Source organism: Rhinopithecus bieti, unplaced genomic scaffold (assembly GCF_001698545.2).
Source record: "Rhinopithecus bieti isolate Rb0 unplaced genomic scaffold, ASM169854v2 scaffold_3734, whole genome shotgun sequence".
NCBI lineage: Eukaryota > Metazoa > Chordata > Mammalia > Primates > Cercopithecidae > Rhinopithecus > Rhinopithecus bieti.
In genome coordinates, this window is record NW_016804423.1 from 1,750,648 (window position 1) to 1,771,082 (window position 20,435).

The window sequence follows — 20,435 nt, forward strand, 5'->3', positions numbered from 1 at the left end:
GTTTTGAGACGGAGTCTGGCTCTGTCACCCAGGCTGGAGTGCAGTGGCCGGATCTCAGCTCACTGCAGGCTCCGCCTCCCGGGTTCCTGCCATTCTCCTGCCTCAGCCTCCTGAGTAGCTGGGACTACAGGCGCCCGCCACCTCGCCCGGCTAGTTTTTTGTATTTTTTAGTAGAGACAGGGTTTCACCGTGTTAGCCAGGATGGTCTCGATCTCCTGACCTCGTGATCCACCCATCTCGGCCTCCCAAAGTGCTGGGATTACAGGCTCGAGCCACCGTGCCTGGCCATCACACAAGCTTTTATGGGCCTATATGAGGACCACGGCTATGACTCTGCATGGGATGGGAAGATAGTGGGAAGTTCAGAAGAGAGGAGGGATATGAGCCTGCTCCATTTTAAAGGATCACCTACTCTGGCTGTTGTGTTAAGAACTGACTGAACATCCTGCTATAAAGACACATGCACACGTATGTTTATTGCGGCACTATTCACAATAGCAAAGACTTGGAATCAACCCAAATGTCCATCAGTGACAGACTAGATTAAGAAAATGTGGCACATATACACCATGGAATACTATGCAACAATAAAAAAGATGAGTTCGTGTCCTTTGTAGGGACATGGATGCAGTTGGAAACCATCATTCTCAGCAAATTCGCAAGAACAGAAAACCAAACACCGCATGTTCTCACTCATATGTGGGAATTGAACAGTGAGATCACTTGGACACAGGAAGGGGAACATCACACACCGGGTCCTATTGTGGGGAGGGGGGAGGGGGGAGGGATAGCATTAGGCGATATACCTACTGTAAATGACAAGTTAATGGGTGCAGCACACCAACATGGCACATGGATACATATGTAACAAACCTGCACGTTAAGCACATGTACCCTAGAACTTAAAAGAACTGACTGAAAAGGACAGGGGCGAACCTGAGAGTTTGTTTAGGAGGCTTTTCCAGTAATCTAGGCAATCAGTGATGTGGCTCAGACAACAGGGGTAGAATTGTAGTGTAATTAGACCTCCTAATAAATGTATTTTGTGAGATAAAGTGAAGGCTTTAGAATGACTCAAAGCATTTTTAGCTTAAACTACCAGTGTGATGGAGATGGCATCAAATGAGATGAGGCTGAAGAAGACACAAACCTAAAGCAGGAAAGATCACGTCAGTTCTGGAGATACTAAGTTTAAAGTGCCTCTTAGCCATCTTAATGGAGCTGTTGGGTTTGTGGTTGGACATTGGAGTCTGGAATTCAGATTTCTAGATGAAAGAAAGAATTTGGAGAACACTAGCATATATGTGATATTGAAAGCTTTGATACTGGATGAAGTCACTACTTATATGCAGAGGGAAAGAAATTTGGGACCAAGCCATGGAGATGAAGAAGAGGAGGCTCCAGAAAGGAGATGAAAAGGAGCAAGCAGTAAGGAAGGCGGAAAACCAAGAGGACAAAATGTCCTCAGAGCCAAGTGAAAAGTTCGAGGAAGAGGGGAGAATGATAGACTAGCAAATACTGCTGAGTGGTCAGTTAAATGGGAACTGTGAATTGGGTATTGGACTTAGTAACGTGGAGGTCATTGACTTTCTCTTGGAGGACAGTTTCAGTGGACTAGTAGGGTCAAAAGTCTGATTGGTGTGAGTTATTTAATAATTCATTTATTACATGTAATGAATTAATGCCTAACACAGAAACGCAATAGAGCCTTTGTTTCTTTGTATAGTAGAATATATTACAACTTCATATATTTTTTAAGAAAACACTGCTAAGTAGAAACAAAATGCATACTTCAACCACTGCTAAATAAAAGAGCATACACACTTCAGTAGAGAAGCTATTGAAACAATCAATACAGAGCAATAAATTGCTATGATTTTCAAGCATTTTCAATTTTGACTTTCCTTGTGACCTTGTTTTTATTGAACAGAGAGCATAAATGTTACAAATAATTGTTCTAAAATAACCCAATCTTGTGGTCATCATTTTTGAGCTTTTAACAAGAAAGTAACAATGAACAAAAGACTAGAATGCTGTCCCTTGAAAATTACAGCATTTAACAGCTAGTGGTTTGGTTTGATTCACATGTCTGAATTGGTTAGTCTGTTTATGTTAATAACTGTCATTTCCTTGTGTTTTCTTTTCTGTAAGATATATAGTGTATTTATCTATTATGGCGATAAGGAGAAGAAGACACTTTTGTTCACAGATTGACTTCCATACCTGAGTTGGAATGTCAGTTGTGGTTCAAAATTAAGCATAATTTTTCACACTGTTAAATTGTTGTGTGCAAAAGAGAAGAAACTAACAACAGAAGGTTCAATGGGAATAAACTTCTAATAGGACAGGTTTGGAGTTGACTTTACCTCCTTTATTAGAATTGCAGCAAAATAACCAAACATAACATATCTCTTTTTAAAAGGGATCTTAGGAGCCTCAGAAAATGATACAATTTTAATAAACACCATGTTACAGAGTATATGAAAATGAATTCATCAGTTTGAGAATATAGTCTTTGAAAATATTAATGTGATAACTAGCATATATATTATGAAGACATTGTTGTTTTATTATTTACTGTGTTAGCACATAATCTGATATATCACATCTGGCCTTGAGGCTTATTTATTTGCTTTGTTAGGAAAGAATTATTCAGGAGATGCAAGTATCAAGCAATTTTATTTTTGTCACCTTTATTTCAGTAATGCTGGTTCATCCGTTACTTATAGCTGGAGACGGCCATTGATTTTATGGTCATTTTTAAAGAATACAACTTCTGTGGTCACTTTATGTCATAAACCAACCTCAAATTAAAGTGTCCAATCCCATATTACAATTAAAACTGTCAACTTAAGTCAGGAGTTGTCGAATTTTTGTGCCATACTTCCCAGTGACCCTTGGGTGTAGCTCATGGATCGCCTTTCAAAATAATTTTTAAAATGTAATAACGAATGGGGCATAGAAAACAAATTATGTTGAAATATAGTCATCATAATATTAAAAGTCAATATTGCACTCTTCCAAATGGTCCTTTATGCTCACTCGGCTTTCGGGAATTTGGGGACACTCCAGATTCCCTCAGCTAAGCTGTGCTTGCTCCATGAGGCACCTCCTAAAATAGAACCAGAAATGACCACAGCTTCATGGGTAAACCAACCCATCTCTTGCCATTTACTTTGTGCCTGCACAAATCAAAACCAGTTTATTATATGTCCATCAGACTACTCAGGATATGCAGCTTCTCAGCGTGGTCTCCACAGCCTTTCTCTGCTATAAAATTGGGAGGTACTCACATCCACCCTGACACCACCATCTACACACAGTGGAAAGGGAAAGTGGACTCCTAACACACTAAGAGTGCTCTTTAATAATTGTTCAACACTTTTTCTCATTTTGTCTTTTATTTCTGACCTACTGTGCCCTCAGTCTCGAGGTAGAGTTCAAAAGTCATCTGAAAAGTTTTAGGGCAACTATTTTCCAATCTACATATGTAGTCTCACTTTGGGATATGATTTATAGTATTTTCATACTTCTGTCAAAGCTGAGGTAGTAAAAATCCTGTGTTAGTGTTATGATGCAATGGATGAACAAGACCTGAAATTATTGCCCAACAATCCTGACTGAACCTAGGAGGGATTTGAATGGTCCTCAAGATTAGTTTTCATTTCTTCCTAACATAGTTTTTATTAAAACATAGCATTAGCCTCAGCATGATCTTCTAGCTTCAGAGTGGCAGGAGTCACAGAGCTTCAATAAGAACAGATTCAGTGGGAATATGTGATAATATTTAACATTTTAAATACAGATTAGTAAAAAATCAGATGCACAAATACAAGGGTAAGATAATTAAAAACAACAGAGGAGATGGAGACCATCCTGGCGAACACGGTGAAACCCCGTCTCTACTAAAAAAATATAAAAAACTAGCTGGGCGAGGTGGCGGCGCCTGTGGTCCCAGCTACTGGGGAGGCTGAGGCAGGAGAATGGCGGGAACCCGGGAGGCGGAGCTGGCAGTGAGCAGAGATCGCGCCACTGCACTCCAGCCTGGGCGACAGAGGGAGACTCCGTCTCAAAAAAAAAAAAAAAAAACAGATATTTTCCAAGTTATACATGTGGAAAAGACTTAAGCCTCTGGCAAAGACCCTTACAATGTAAAAATATGATGAAAACACACAGAAATGTTATCTTTGATTATGCCAGAAATTATAATTAACACTTTGTATTAAAGAGTAAGCAGAATTAAGAGACAACAGGTAATTTGCTGAGAGTAATATTTGCAACAAATTTCCCAAAATTTTAATATCTTCAAAATATGCAGAGTTCATAGAAATTAATAAAAAAGATAACTACCTCTCACTAGAAAATAAGCAATAACAAGAGTCAATTCACAAAAGAAAAATATCCAACTGGCCTATGTGTATGAAAAGAGGACCACTGCTGGGAATTAACTAAATGCAAATTATTTGAAATCATTTTAGAAATAAACAATATTGAAGACCAGAAAAGGTAAGGATCTGTGCAAATGGATTCTTCCATACACTGCTGGACTGTGGGTAAATTGGTACATTCTAGAACTCTGCATGGCAACATGCCACAGGAACTTGAAAAAATGCTCATTATTTTAGACTCAGGACGTATCAGAAGGAAATCACTATGGACATACATAATAATCACCAACAAAATTGTTTTTAAAAGCAATATAAAAAATGGTAATTACATAAATATCCAACAATTAGGAATTAGCCCAGTCAATGAAAATGTGTCTGTATAATTGTATACTATGCTTTCCTAAAAATCTAGGGTTTAGAAGCCCAACAGCACCATGATAAAGAGGCCAGATAGACCCAACTCGGTGCTCATCCTGGAAGTCTCCATCACTTCCAAGCTGTGACTTGCGCTGGCTTCTTAAACTCTGAGTTATCATCTTCTCATCTTTGGAACTGGAATAATAAGAGTGCCACATTATAAGATAACCAGGCCCAATGAGACCGTGCATGTAAATCACTCAGCTTATTGTCTAGTTCGTACACAGTGAGCTCTCGATCAAACTTAGCCTTTAAGGGATCCAAACATCCAACAGCATGGAAAATATTAATTATATTTGAATAAAATAAATTGCTAGGTACACAGTAATTCTAATTTTATTTAATATTATTTTAAATTGACAAATAATACTTATATGCATTTATGGGGTACAATGGGGTGTTCTGATATATGTATACAGTGTGAAATGGTTAAATCACACTAAGTTAACCTATCCACCACTTTTCTTATCATTTTTTGTTGAGACATTTAAAATGTATTCTTAGTTATTTTAAAATGTATAATACATTTTTTATTGACAATAGTCATCCTTCTTTGCAATGGAGCTCAAAACATATTTCTCCTGTCTAGTTGAAACTTTGCACCCTTTGACCAACAACTCTTCATTTTCTCTCTTTCCCTCCCCCAGTCCCTGGTAACCATCATTCTTCTCTTTACTTTTATGAGTTTTACTGATTTAGATTTCACGTAGAAGCGAGATCACGCAGTATTTGTCTTTCTGGGCCTGACTTATTTCACTTAACATAATGGCCTTCAGTTTCATCCACATTGCTTCAGATGACAGGGTTTCTTTCTTTTTGAAGGGTGAATAGTATTCCATTATGTATATATACTACATTTTTATGTATTTACCTCTTGGTGAACACTGAATTTGGCTGTTACGAATAGTGCTGCAGTGAGCATGGGAGTGTGAATATCCCTATGACATAGTGACTTCCACTCGTTAGGATATATCCCAGAGTGGGGTTTCCGGATCATAAGGTAGCTGTATTTTTAGTTTTTTGAGGAACATCTATACCATTTTCCATAATGGCTGTACTAACTTACATGTCTACCAGTAACATACAGATATTCCCCTTTCTCTGCATCTTGCCAACACTTACTTGTCATCTTTTAAAACAGCCATCCTAACAGGTATGTGGTGATAGTTCATTGTGGTTTTAATTTGCAGCTCTCTAACGTTTAGTAATGCTGAGCATTTTTGCGTCAGCCCATTAGCCAATTATATATCTTCTTTCGACAAGTGTCTGTTCAAGTCCTGGGGCCATTTTTAAATTGGGTTATTTGTTTTCTTGTTATTCAGTTGTTTGAGGGTCCTGCTTTTATAAAGAGAGTTGCCTCGATAAATAGAAAGAAATCACCGGAATCTGAAAAGCGAAGCATTTATCCAGAAAGTCCAATTGTCAGTATCTTTAATGTCTGTTTGTATTTTACATATTTTAAACTCTGAAAAATAAATACAAAGTAATTTAAAGTTAGGAAAACCTTTCTGGATTTTGCTTGAATACATGCTTGAAAGGGCCCAAGAGTGTGTTGCTCTTAAAACCCAGGCAGGGCCCTCTTGGTATTTAATCTGTGGACATTGGCTCTGTGCTGCCTTCAACCCTGTCCAGAGCGATTGATTCAGCTGAGAACCAACACTGAAAACAATGGTAATGCTACTTATTTTAATTTCTATAAAGATTGGGTTGAGGTACTATTTTTCAAATATCAGAACTGTCTTTTATTTGGGAAAATAAATGGAAAATCTCAAACTTCAGAAATAATTGGTATAGCATGTTTTCTAGCAATTAGCACTATCAGCAAATGAAATGAACAGGCTGTCAAAGGCTGAGATGCTGTGATATGAAACGGGCACAGTGCTGGGGGCTTTGACCTGATGCAGTGAAAACTTACCCTTATATGGGATCATAAAAAGAGAAGATGTTCTGATGACCGAGTGACCCTGTTGTCTGACTTTCCCAGGCCTACGTCACACTGGATATGTGTGTGTTGGGGGGCGGTTTTAGAGGAGATCCCTTCTAGAGTAGACTCAGTCTCCCAAATGTGGAGCCTGGGATTCTCCTGTGCTTTCATAGCTGAAAAACACTAGGACTGGGTGATGGTTTTGCAAAGCACACCAGGAGGCAATATGCCACATTTACCAAACAAGACTGTGCCTGCACAGATGGAGAGCCATGAGAAAGCTGAAGCAAGCATATAGATATTGTGTATCATCCAGAGACTAAATGTTAACATAAAATTAGTATGTGGAAGGGTGAGGGACATAGAAGTGGTTTACAGAAAGAAGAAAAAAATTATATTAATATACAAAAATGATGGTATGAATGCAGGATGTATTAGGAGCCTCAGTAGGGTAGTGTTATCCTTGTGGTTTGACTTCTCTGTGTGACTGCGTGTCCACTCTTCTGTGCTATTTCAAGTCTGAGTGCTGGAGGCTGCAGAGCATGGCCTCAGATCTCAGTGACCATGCTTCTTCCTTGGGTCAGTTACCTAAACGCTAAACCACTGCTTCTCCATCTGCAAAGTAAGGGCAACAATCATATCACAGATGATAAAGATTAGAAGAAATAACTCACAGCTTTTATACCTAAAGTTTTAGAAGCCACTCTAACCACCTGTCCTGCTTTGTAGCTACATAGGTGATTTCCAAATTGTAACTTTTGTGGGAACTGTGTTTGCAAATATGCTGCTGCTGGTTCACAGCAGAAATGATCACCATCTCTGTGTTTCTCACAAGACCCTTAAAGTAGCAAGAGAGGACTGTTCTGAGACACAGTAGTGATCAACACTGTTACATTTGGGCACCTGATATCCTCCAGTCATAGTCAGGACAAGTAGTAGGACCATCAATTCCATTTCATAAATAGGTATTTTTGGTGTTTTTTTGTTTGCTTGTTTTTGTTTTTCAAATCTTTTAACTCTAGGTCTAACATATTCTTAGTGATGAGAAACTATATCCCATGGGGGCTAGCTGTTTGCTTATGGATTCAGAAGTTGATTGCCAGTAGACTGAAGATAATGCTCTTAACTCCTGCTATTGTATTATGATAATAGAGAAGTTGGTTATCTCATGTGATTAAGTAGAGGTATTCAATTAGGGTTTTCGTTTGTTTGTTTATTTTGGTTTTGGGATTACCTAGAAGTGAACTTGCCAGCCTCCACGAAGGTTACTGGTAGTAAAACTTTGGATGGAGTCTCTAGTGAGTTAGCTAGGACTTGTAGTCTTCCCAGCTGTGCTTGTGATGACTGGCCCAGGGTTGGACTAAGTTCTAAATGATGAGAGCCAATTTTTGCTTTATGGAAAGCAAATCTAATCTTGCAGGGATTGGCCCTGCGAACTTGGCATCATTAGTATCAATTGCTAACCAGAAAATGGATTCATTCTTGATTCCATTTGTAGACTCCGCTTTATGCTAAAAAGTAGTTTCTTCTGAGATTCAGATTATTGCATATAGCACAGAGTAACTGCTGATCATTAATTGATTATTCAAATAATGTAGAATCGATTTAGAAGCAGATGAATAGATTAATTCTCCAGGATAGCAAGTATATAAAATTATATTTTCTAAACTACTTGTGGATATATCATTTTTGGGACTGTTTCCTAGAATATTAATAGGATTAATTCTGTATGTAGCAAGCCTGGGAAAATCTATGTGAAACAGTGTCTTAATTTAGATGAATATATTTATTCTAATGTAGTTGAGTTACAAGAAATAAACATATGTTTACACTCTGTAGATTGAAGAGCCTGATTAGGTCCAAAGGTATAAAATAAATGTTTTGTTAAATTTTATCAAAAGGTACACACTTAATAAGCCTTTTGACTTTAATTTTGTCTTTGTAATAAAAACACAATGGAACAGAGCTACAAAATTCCATGCTATCAAACCTAGAAGATGGCATTGATTTTACTACTTTTAAGGTTTTTTTCTTTCTTTTCTGATAGTTTCTTCTTCCTAATTCTTATGTTTATAAAATAAATCATGTAGTTGCTTAGTAACCTCATTAAAGTGTGATGAGAGTTTATATAGAAATAAAGGCTGCTACCTTAGAAACAGGAATTCCCTCACCTGAAAAATGTAAAAAATTCTCCAAACTATTATTCCAAAGGCCTTATTTCTAAACTTAAGATTCCATTAAAAAACTAATCTGGAGCCAGATGTGGTGGCTCATGCCTGTAACTCCAGCACTTTGGGAGGCCAAGCCAGATGGATTGCTTGACCCCAGGAGTTCAAGACTAGTCTGGGTAACACACAACATGGTTAAAACTAGTCTCTACCAAACAATCAAACAAAAAAAATTAGCTGGGTTTAGTGACACGCACCTGTATTCCCAGCTACTTAGTAGAGTGAGGTGGAAGGATCACTTGAGCCCTGGAGATTAAGGCTGCAGTAAGACATGATTCCACCACTGCATTCCAGCCCAGGTGACAGAGAGAGATCCTGTCTCAAAAACATAATGAAAAAAGAAACTAAAACTGGGAGAATGTTACAATGGTAGCTATACAATCATTTTAAGCCACCACCAGGGTTAATCCTTTTCGTATTCCTTATTCCTGTGCCTCTTACACGTACAGAAGTATCACAATGATCACATTTCCTGTTTTTAGTTATTCTTTGAATGACTTTGTATAGCACCAAGTTCAATGCCTGGAATATAGAGCTAATCAGCACATATTTTACCTTTGGGCAAGAAATGGTAAGCTTTTCAATGATTATATTCTATATTTTAAAATATTTAGATTGCATTGAAATGTAACTCTCGGAGGGGGATGGGAATTACATGAAAAAGTGCACACTATCAGAGTCAGAAGGAAAATGAATAACCATAAGCATCCTTTCAAAGACTGATAATTACACCCACTTATACCAAATAAATAAAATTACGTGTATGTTCTTTTGTTTTTATGGTCTCTGTATTTTAGATCCAACATTTCATTAAGTAGCTCTCTTTAAACCACTGAGTGAACTGCATGAATACCACTACTTTTAAAAAAATGGATACTAAGATGTCTCTTCACTGCAGTTACACATGGCGTGTGCGAGCGGCTACAAGGAGGTGGTGTCTCTTATCCTGGAACATGGTGGAGACCTCAACATAGTAGATGACCAGTACTGGACTCCCCTCCATTTGGCAGCCAAATATGGCCAGGTAGAGTGATTTTCTGAATTCTTTTTAAAATAATTTTATATAATTAATGAATAATTTCATATTCAATTTTGATTTGATTTTAAATTATGTACTAATCATTATTGTAATTTGACTTTTAATAGTATCTTCCTACTGAACAAATAATTTTATGGTTAAAGGAAAATGCTTATACAAGAGCCCACAAAAACATGTTCCTTGTGTATCTGAATACTGTAGTCAAATCATTGAAGACATAATCAAAATCTGTAAACATTTGTCATAATATGGAGTTAAAATGTTTTTCATATTATATAGACTTCATAAGCTTACAGTTTCATGAATCTATAATAATTACGTGTTTTCTGCAGCTAATATTTTATTCATGACAATAGTAGGAAAAGTAACTTAGTTTTACACATATATGGAGATTTTTTTTTTTTTTTTTTTGAGAGGGAGTCTCACTCTGTCGCCCAGGCTGGAGTGCAGTGGCCCGATCTCAGCTCACTGCAAGTTCCGCCTCCCGGATTTACGCCATTCTCCTGCCTCAGCCTCCCGAGTAGCTGGGACTACAGGCGCCGCCACCTCGCCCGGCTAGTTTTTTTTTTTTTTTTTTTTTTTTTTTTTTTTTTTGTATTTTTTAGTAGAGACGGGGTTTCACCGTGTAGGCCAGGATGGTCTTGATCTCCTGACCTCGTGATCCACCCGTCTCGGCCTCCCAAAGTGCTGGGATTACAGGCTTGAGCCACCGCGCCCGGCACACATATATGGAGATTTAAGTTAATGTGTTCATTTCAGAACATTACTTTGGGGTAACAAGCACATCTAGTAAATTTGTAGTAAGTTAGATCTCTAAGAGACTAATCATTATGTAAAATAATCTATCATAAATTTCAGCAGTGTAACTGTCAAAAGAATTGAAAGTGTTTGCATTTCATGTATTTTAGAAAAAAAAACATATTGCATGGGGAAGTTCTTTCAAACGAAAAAGAACATTGTTTTGACAGCACCTCCTGTAAAAAAAGATCCATTTATTCAATACATATATTTAAGGGTCTACTAAATATCCCTGAATTGTGCTTCTATGGTGATTCAGTCTCTTTATTTGTTGCTGGTCTGTTCCAGCTTTTTATTTCTCCTTGACTGAGTCTTGATGGGTTGTATGTTTTTAGGAATGTATCAGTTTCTTCGAGGCTCTCCCATTGGTTCAATATATTTGCTCCTAATATTCCATCATGATGCTTTTAAATTTCTGAGCCGTCCATGGCACCGTCTCCTCTACCAGTTATTTTTGAGTTGCTCACTCTTCCCGGGTTATTATCATAGTAAACGTGGAGGAGCAGGAAGAAAAGTCTAAGTTAGTGAATTTTAAAACAGCTGTTTCTTCTTCTAAAAATACTAATTTCTGGCTGGGCGAGGTTTCTCACGCCTGTAATCCCAGCACTTTGGGAGGCCGAGGAGGACGGATCACAAGGTCAGGAGATTGAGACCATCCTGGCTAACACGGTGAAACCCCGTCTCTACCAAAAATACAAAAAACTAGCCGGGCATGGCGGCGGGCGCCTGTAGTCCCAACTACTCAGGAGGCTGAGGCAGGAGAATGGCGTGAACCCGGGGGTCAGAGCTTGCAGTGAGCCGAGATCGCGCCACCACACTCCAGCCTGGGCGATAGAAAGAGACTCCGTCTCAAAAAAAAAAAAAATAAAATAAAATACTAATTTCTTAAAGTCTTGTAAAACTTGGTAAAGAATGATACAAGAACATTAATGTGTCATTATTTTCACATGAAACCAGCCTGAAAAGCAGGGAAATGAGTATACGTTTCTGCAGCTGTTCCATTATAAAGTATCTATTGCAGTCTTTGGCTCTCCATGTTGAGTGTGTCTAAAGGTAATCAATGTTTCCTGACTCATAAGGAGAATCTAGATATTTATTTTCTACTTCCTGGAAGCTGTAATGACCAAGGCATAAAGAATTAGATACTGATTAGAATCCGAAATTCTGATTAGAATCAGAAATTTTATCCCTCAAGCAATCAGATGAAGCTACTGACCTTTTTCTCTCAGAAATGCATAGACACAAAAAGTATCCCTACCATTTCAGAGGTTGAGTCCTCTATGAAAACTAGGCATAGACCTTCCAGAAGCCCCTAAGAAATCCTGCTCTGCAGAAATAGAACCTTCTTTTTTTTTTTTTTTTTAATGAAGGAGTCTTACTCTTTCACCCAGGCTGTAGTGCAGTGGTGCAATCTCAGCTCACTGCAACCTCCACCTGCTGAGTTCAAGCAGTTCTTGTGCCTCAGCCTCCCAAGTAGCTGGGACTATAGGCACTCACCACCACACCCGGCTAATTTTTTCTATTTTTAGTGGAGACAGCGGTTTGGCCTCTTGGCCAGGCTGGTCTCGAACTCCTGACCTCAGGTGATCCACCTGCCTCGGGCTCCCAAAGTGTTGCATTCACAGGCCTGAGCCACCGTGCCCTGCCAGAAATGGAAGCTTCTATCCAGGAAATTATGCTTCTAATAAATCTATACGATATAGTAAGAATTGAGAGACAAGATCAGCCAGATAAAATTTGTATTATGTGGTAAAAAATTCTGTAATTAGTTTGAGTGATGAAAATGGATTTTTAAATGTTAATTTATATAGTTAGATTTAACAGTAAAAAACCCTTTAATGATTAACATATATGCCACACATGATACAGGCCGTGTGTCAGTGGTAGAGGGACCATGAGCCCAATCTAATTGCCACTTCTTTCAGAAAGCTTCCTAGAGATTCCTGTCCCTCAAAAGTCGTAAGACACAGGAATCACCGAATGATAAGGCAGAGAGAATCAGTGGTTATCAGTGTTATTACCTGCCTTTATCTGTCACATTCCAAAAACTTTCCAACCTTTTATTAATCTGTTCTTTCAAATTAAAGAAACACAGTCATGAACGTACATGAGAAATATGATTCAGAAGCCATGTTTACTTTGTCAGATGCAAAGGAATTAAGATTGTTTTTATTACTCCCTCTCCAGTGTGCAAGCTAGGTTTCCAACATTCATCATTTATTCATGATAAGTCAGTTAAGAAACACTTCCCAACTGCTTCATTTTTTCAAAACCAGCTACAAAACAGTTGACTGGAAAATGTAAACACACCCTAGCTTTCATTTTTTAAAGATTTCCTATTTTCTATTTTCTCATGCATTTGATTCTGCTTATTTAAGGGATTACATTCGGCAGCTTTTGCATTGTTATAAATTCCTGAGACTGGGTAATTTATAAAGAAAGGAGGTTTCATTGGCTCACAGTCTGCAGGCTGTACAAGCATGGCACTGCTATCTGCTGGGCTTCTGGGCAGGCCTCAGGGAGCTTTGACTCATGGCAGAAGGTGAAGCAGGAACAGGCACATCACACAGTGGAAGCAGGAGCAGAAAGAGAGTTGGGGGATGTATGCATTGGGTGGGGGCAGTTGCCACACACTTAAACAATGAGATCTTATGAGAACTCACTCAGCACTGAGCCATGAGACATCTGCCCCATGACCCAATCACCCCCACCAGGCCACACTTCCAACACTGGGGGTTGCAATTCAACTTGAGATTTGGTGCAAACAAACATCCAAACTATAGCAAGCGTTATGCCAGCTTTGCTTTGAGGCCTCCATGGCCTTCTCACTGGAATAGAAAGGGCCAGCGCTGGGTACCAGCCCCACCACTCACTGACTGTGAACTCAACAAGCCTTGACTGTTCTTTTTCCACAGAGCCCAACCTTGGGGCCACCAATTATTGAGAATGATAAGCATCTATAGAAAGGGGAGACTTTTACTTAGGTCAGCAGATTTTTGCGAATCATGAAGGTGAATGCCTCGTGTGTGTATGGATCATCAGTCAACATGTGTCCTGATCCACCGATGGTGGCCAGATTGGTACAGACGGATATCTTACTCAAAGGTTTCCAGAAATGGCCATTTACAATGTGCAGATGAGGCAGGTTTTTAAAACACATTATCTTTATCCTTTGCTTCACTAGACTTGCCTTTAATTTTCTTACTTCTGATACATTTTAGTAGTAAGGAAAGTGTCTGAAGATCGTGTGTCTTTACTACTTTGTTTCATTAAGCCTAGTCAAGTAGTGTCTCCACTCAAATGCATGCTCTGGAAAAACAGACTTTGTCTACTGTGATAGCCCATTGTCCAGCAGAGTGACCAAAAGACAAAGGCAACCAACCCAGAATTAGATGCAAAATTGGAAATACTGAGGGTAGATGAGGCTTTTGTTTTAGAATATAAGACATCAAAACCAAGATACTCTTCTTTTACTCAGACTGATAAAACTACTGAGAGATTTACAATAATAGAAGATTTTGAGTAAATTGCATCTCAATTAATTCACCAAGAAAGATAGTATGTGACATCTAGAATTATTCTAAAAAATTGTTCTCCTATAAAGATATCATTTAGTATGCACTTTAGAAATTATATTTTAGAAACAGGTTTATGTGAGTATCAATTTATATGCATGGAAGATTTATAACTCTCTCTGAAGAAATTTGCTGTAAATATATTGTATCTGTGTTCAGGGCAAAAAGCTTTAGAAATGTGAACATTTTAGAGAGACTAATGGCATTTTTAGAGACATTCACAGTAATTTCACTCTTATAAAGACCTTATAAATGTAAATACCTTTATGGAGAAGGAGGTAGCTCACACTCTATAACTGTACTTATTATTTACGTTTATAGTGGGATGATATGCATATTTTAAAACTGCCTTTTATAAATATATTAACTTTTGCGGTGGAAAACAAAAGAGATGCTTGTTCTTGTCAAAAACTAGGAACTGAATAAATTATGTGAGCAATAAGCCTTTTGGTTTTACAACTCTTTCATGAGTTGTACGTGAAGTAAAATTTCACTCTAGTCTTGTATATATTTACTGTACTTAGTATTTACAACAGAATTGGCAATGCTACACCCAAAGATAAGAAAATATTTGTGCAAATGCTGGAATCTAAATATTTTTGTTTCCCAAAGTATTTTGTATGGCATAACTCACACATCTTAATGTTTAAAAGCCATTTTATTCTCAAATTCAATTTTACCCAGGTATATACAAATTAAGATATATTCAGAGCTTGAATTATTTTGTATATTTATTTCTTCTTTGCTTTGGAGAAAATAGTCTGATTATGCCCCTACTCCTCTGACCATGCAGTATTGACACGCTTCATGTACCGTCCTAGGCTCTAGTTGATGTTTGCCATGTCTTTGAGAAATATTCTCATGCCCTTAGCTTCAAGTGCTCTCTACATGCTCATGGCTGCCCAAGCTTCTCTCTGTTCCTCTCCCAAATTCTGCATCCGCGTGTACCCAGCGGCTGTGTCTTTCTTTCTGTCCTCTAACACCACTTGTTTAAAAAAAAAAAAAAAAAAAAAAAAAGCCATCATCTTCTCTTTCCCATCCCTGTCTGTGGCTCTTCTGTTTCGTCATTTATTCATCACGAAACTAGTCCTTTGCCATTTTCTTACCTCTCCCTCCTCTCTGGTGCCTAACAGAACACTGAGCCTACAAACTCTCTACCCAGCAGATTGTGTTGAGATATTTAAGCTATAATCATCACCGGTCAATCTGTGCCTCCTCACTGCCCCTCTCCTCGCCCAGGACACTAGCATCTCTATATCGGGGTTAACCCATCAGCCTCTGGCAGGTTTTTATCCCCCTCCCCCACTCTTCTCTCAATGACGAGGCTACAGTAATCATTCCACAGGCAGACGTAATCACACTGTGTCAACACAGTATCCTTTCCATTGCGGTTGAAATAAAATACTTATTCCTTAGCACCATTTATAAGTCCCCATGTGTCAGAGGCCCTGCTTAAGTCTCGCATTTTATTTCTTCTGCCTCACCCCATCATATCTGAGGGTAAAGCTATACTGAATGTATCTCCATTTCTAGAGTGCACCACCACATATAGCCTATTTTTGCTCTTCCTGAAATTGTTAAATTTTACCTTGCACAGCTACATTGAGATGTCACTGCACTGGCCGTCTTTCCTAATGCTAGGAATTTGCATATGACAGTTCCTCTCCTGTCCCTGTACAAGCACCCTGCATGTCCCATATCACAAACACAGCCTTACCACAACTTGCTGTAGTTGTCAGTTCATTCATCTGTATCACCTTTTAGTCTGTCAGAACTGAGTGCAGGAACATTTGTTTGGCTTATCAAAATATCATAGTATCTCAGACAGGAGCCAACACAGAATACTGGCTAAGTTGCTATTTATTTAATGAGAGAATCAATAAATGCCTTAATGTAATACATACTTGCCTTTATCAATGGATCACTGAATAAATGTGTGAACAGTAGATGAGTGGTCACACCCCTTGAGACTGCTTCTTGCAGGAAATCATCCTGGAGATTGCCAAGAGAAACCTGGGCACATGCAAGGACTTTGTTAGCACTGGAAATAATTTGCATTTGGGATGTATTACTAAAATAAATCATGCACAAATGAAAGGGATTTCAACCAAAGGCAATATACTGTGAGCAACACCGTATTTAGTGGTTGCTATATGTCCCCCTAAAATTTGTGTGTTGCAAAGTTAATCCCCAGTGCAGCAAAATTGGGATGTGAGGCCTAATGAGGGATGTTTAGGCCTTGAGGGTTTCACCTTCATGAAAGGATTAATACGACTATAAAAAGACATTGCAGGAGCGTTTCTCTCTCCTGCTTTTCCGCCATGTGAGGATATAATGATCTTTCTCTCTGGAGGGGTGCAACGTTTAATGGGGCATCTTGAAAGAAGAGAGACTAAGGCCTGCTGGCACTTTGATCTTAGACTTCTGAACCTCCAGAACTGTGAGCAATAAATTTCTGTTCATTATAAATTACCCAGTCTCAGATACTCTGTTACAGCCGCACAAATACAACTATGACAACTGTGTAAAAGGAAAGTTCCATAAAAGGAGACTGAGGAGGTGTGGACACAGGCAGAGGAGGATTATGAGGTTTGCTGAATGGAAATGAAAGAGGAGTGTTTCAGAAAAGAAATACAAGGAAAATGATATAGAAAACTGCAGTGATGACATATGATTTATTTTGTGGCATGAGAGCAGAACCATTTGGTTAATGAGAAATCATGGTTGAATCACTAAAAGTAGTGATGTGTCAGACTTTTAAAATATTATATCTGAAATAGTTCACATGGTTCTCAGAGTTAGAGACACTTACTCATTGCAATGTAGAGTATGCACCATTGGACTCAGGTATATGTAATTCAAGTGGGGTATGCAAGTGCTGAGTTTCTGAGAGACTGTAACATTATAATTTCCTCTTTATTAAATTAAATCAATCATTTTTAGCTTCTGAACTAGGAAGGAATGAGTGCTGGCTCCAAACACTCATTGCTATATTTTAACTTTTAAAGAGATACTTTGACTCTCAAGAAATTAATCTTGATAAATTTAGCCACACTGAAATACAACTATTTGAAGATTAAGTAAAGTCTATATTCAATAACTAATATTAATTCAAATTTCAACTTAAATATATTTTCTTTGTTAGCCACTTAGTGTTTCCTTTTATACAGACACACCTACTCTCTTTCTCTCTCTCTCTCTTTCCGAATAGTAGTCACCTTCACCTCTGATAACCTTGCTGATTATGAAATTGTTTTAATAGTGGAGATGAGTTGCGATTGAACGGCACACTCTGCCTGCTCACATTTTAAGTAATTTACCTAAAGCTGTTTTGTGAGGTTAAAACAGATGTTCCAGAGTGGAGTAATTGGAATGAGCCCTGGCCTGCTTGATTCAGTTTTGTGAAGTGCCTCACTGATTTCTAATTGGAAGCACGTAGGAAATACTGACTTTACGAAAGCAAAGGAATTCCCCAAGTAGAAGAAACTTCCCTATTTCACACACGAATGTTTATTTTTACAGGCCTGAAATAAAATGGAGTTAGTTTTATTGTTAAAGATTTTCTTGTAGGAAACATTTGCTTTTATGATTTAAAAGCTTTCCGCAGTTGAAGTTTTAGAGAACAGTAGTTTGTCAGCAGATTGCACGTGATTTTATTTGGAGTTCTAGAAAAAGCAAATTGAATTGAGGAATGCAACATGATTATTAGACTCTCTGATACTCTGACGTTTTTGCAAAAATATAAAAGCTTTAGCATTATTGCCATTCTTTCAAATTCGTGGAAAACAAAGGCAATCTGAAGTAATTTTGACTTTCATTGTTTTTCTTTTCTTTCTGAACTTCTCTCTCCTTTCCTCCTGTCTACATTTTTCCCTCCCTTACTCTATCTTTTACGTTTTCGTTCTTTCATTTTCTTTCTTCTTTCCTTCCTTCCTTCATTTCTGACAAATGATATAAAGGCAAGAAAATCCCTCGAATCTTTAATAAAAAGCAATACTGATTCTTGCAACTATTTTAATGTCCTGGGAACCTACAATATATATGTTATCTTTCAGATTTAAAGATAGCTTCTCTCTCTTTAGCAAACGATATATTTGGAAATCAAAATAACTTCTAAATATAAGCACCCTGCTATAACATGAATAAGTACTACTGAAATAATTTGTGCAAAACCAGACACTAATTTTGAATGGGATTGTAGGAAATATAGCAATAGGGCATACTATTGAAAACCTAATTAAATTTATAGTGAGAACACTGGCAAGAGCCATAATGATTTGGGGAGATCTCTTGGAATGCCTGGGCAAAAAGCTCAGCATGAATGAAAAATGCCACGGAAAATGTTACAAAAGCAAACACACAAACCCCACCGCAGATTGAAGAAACCGTTGTCAGTCTAACAAGTAAAATAATGCACGAAATGAAAATGAAAGGCAAGGTTAGGAAAGGAGAAAGGATAAAAAAATACCAAAGAATCTCCAAAAACCTTTGAAAATTAGAACCATTAAGTGAATGTATCAATTTTTTACGGTAGTGTTACAAGCATAACATAGATAGTAATATGTTTAACAAACTGTGCAGTATTTGTACACTTAACACTACAAAACATTGCAGTGACGACTGAAAACTCATGCAAATAGAGAGGTAAGCCATGCTCATTGATATGCAGTTGTCATTGAGACACTGAATATTGTTAAGGTATCTGGGAAGGCAGAATAGTGGCCCCCAATGATGTCCATGCCCTAATCCCCAGAACCTGTCAATATATTACAAGGCTAAATAAAGAACTTTGCCTTGTAACTGAGCTAAGGATCATAAGCTGGAAAGATTTTCCTGGATTCTCTAGATGGCCCTTTAGAAGCAGAGACTTGTTCTTGGCTGAGAGGTAGAGGGGGCGTGACTGTGGAAAAATGGCCAGAGACATGCAATATTGTTGCTTTGAAGATGGCGGAAGGGGAGGGACCATTAACCAAGGAATGTGGGTGATTCCAAAACTGGAGAAGACAGAAACAAATTCTTCTTTATAACCAGAAGGGAACATGCTACCAGGGCCCTGGTGTCAGCCCAGTGATACCTGTGTCAGACTTCTGACCTATGCAATTGTAAGACGATACATTTTTATTGTTTAAGCCACGAACCTTGTGGTGATTTGTTAAGGCATATCAAACTAATATAGTAGCTACCTGTTTAACACAATCCCAATTTAAAGCCTGACAGTCTTTTTTTTTATAGAAACTGGAAATTTCATCCTAAAAGTTATGGAATGCAAAGTACCTATAATAGACAAAATGTTCTTGAAGGAATAAGACACAGACTTTTTTCAAGACTTGGCTCTAAGTCTTTCGCTTGTAAGATTTCAAAACTTGCTATAAATCTATACACATAAAGTTGTTAGGTAATACAGAAGGATAGACCAGTAGATCAATGGAACCTAAAATATAGTGGCTACAAATGAACATAACAAGCCAGTGGATTTCCTATGATTTCAAGGCAATTCAATAAGAAAAAATGGTCTTCTTCACAAATGCTGCTGAAAAACAGATGGTGCTGGACCATCCAGGCCTTTACCTGGCATTCACAAAAACTCACTTGAAATGGACCACAAATATAAAAGTTAAAATTATAAAGCTTTCAGAAGAAACTATAGTATAATACTATCATGAACTTTGAGTAGATAAAAATAGGTACAGATATTGCACTTAAACAAAAGAGAAGAAATAAAAGTGTTTTTCTGCTCATCAAAAGACATTTTAAGAATATGGCTAGGCAAGCCATAGAATGAGAGGAAATACATGCAATACTAAAGTAGAAAAATTAAAAGAAATTGAACTTACAGTTTAAGTTTACACTAGAATGGGCATGAAGTAGCGCCTCCGCCCACCCACCCCAAGTAAGAGTTAAGAAAGAGTATTAACTGCTCCTCTGTAAGTCTGTGAAGCATTAACCATATCTCTCCCCCACATATTTTGTAAGTTCTGTAAGCTCCTGTTTTTCTTGCTGTGCAACTGTAAGTTCACACGATCGATAAGCATGAGTTGCAAGGCGTGTTTCCCAAGATGTAAGCTG

The 20,435-nt window shown here is 37.9% G+C and overlaps 1 protein-coding gene across 1 annotated transcript in view; it reads left to right on the top strand.

Annotated features, from left to right (window-relative positions):
* Positions 1-20,435, top strand: part of MYO16 (myosin XVI) — a 638,577-nt gene that overhangs the window by 214,019 nt on the left and 404,123 nt on the right. Inside the window, 1 exon segment of the mRNA XM_017868179.1 lies at positions 9,856-9,981. Coding sequence (XP_017723668.1) covers positions 9,856-9,981 — 126 coding nt within the window.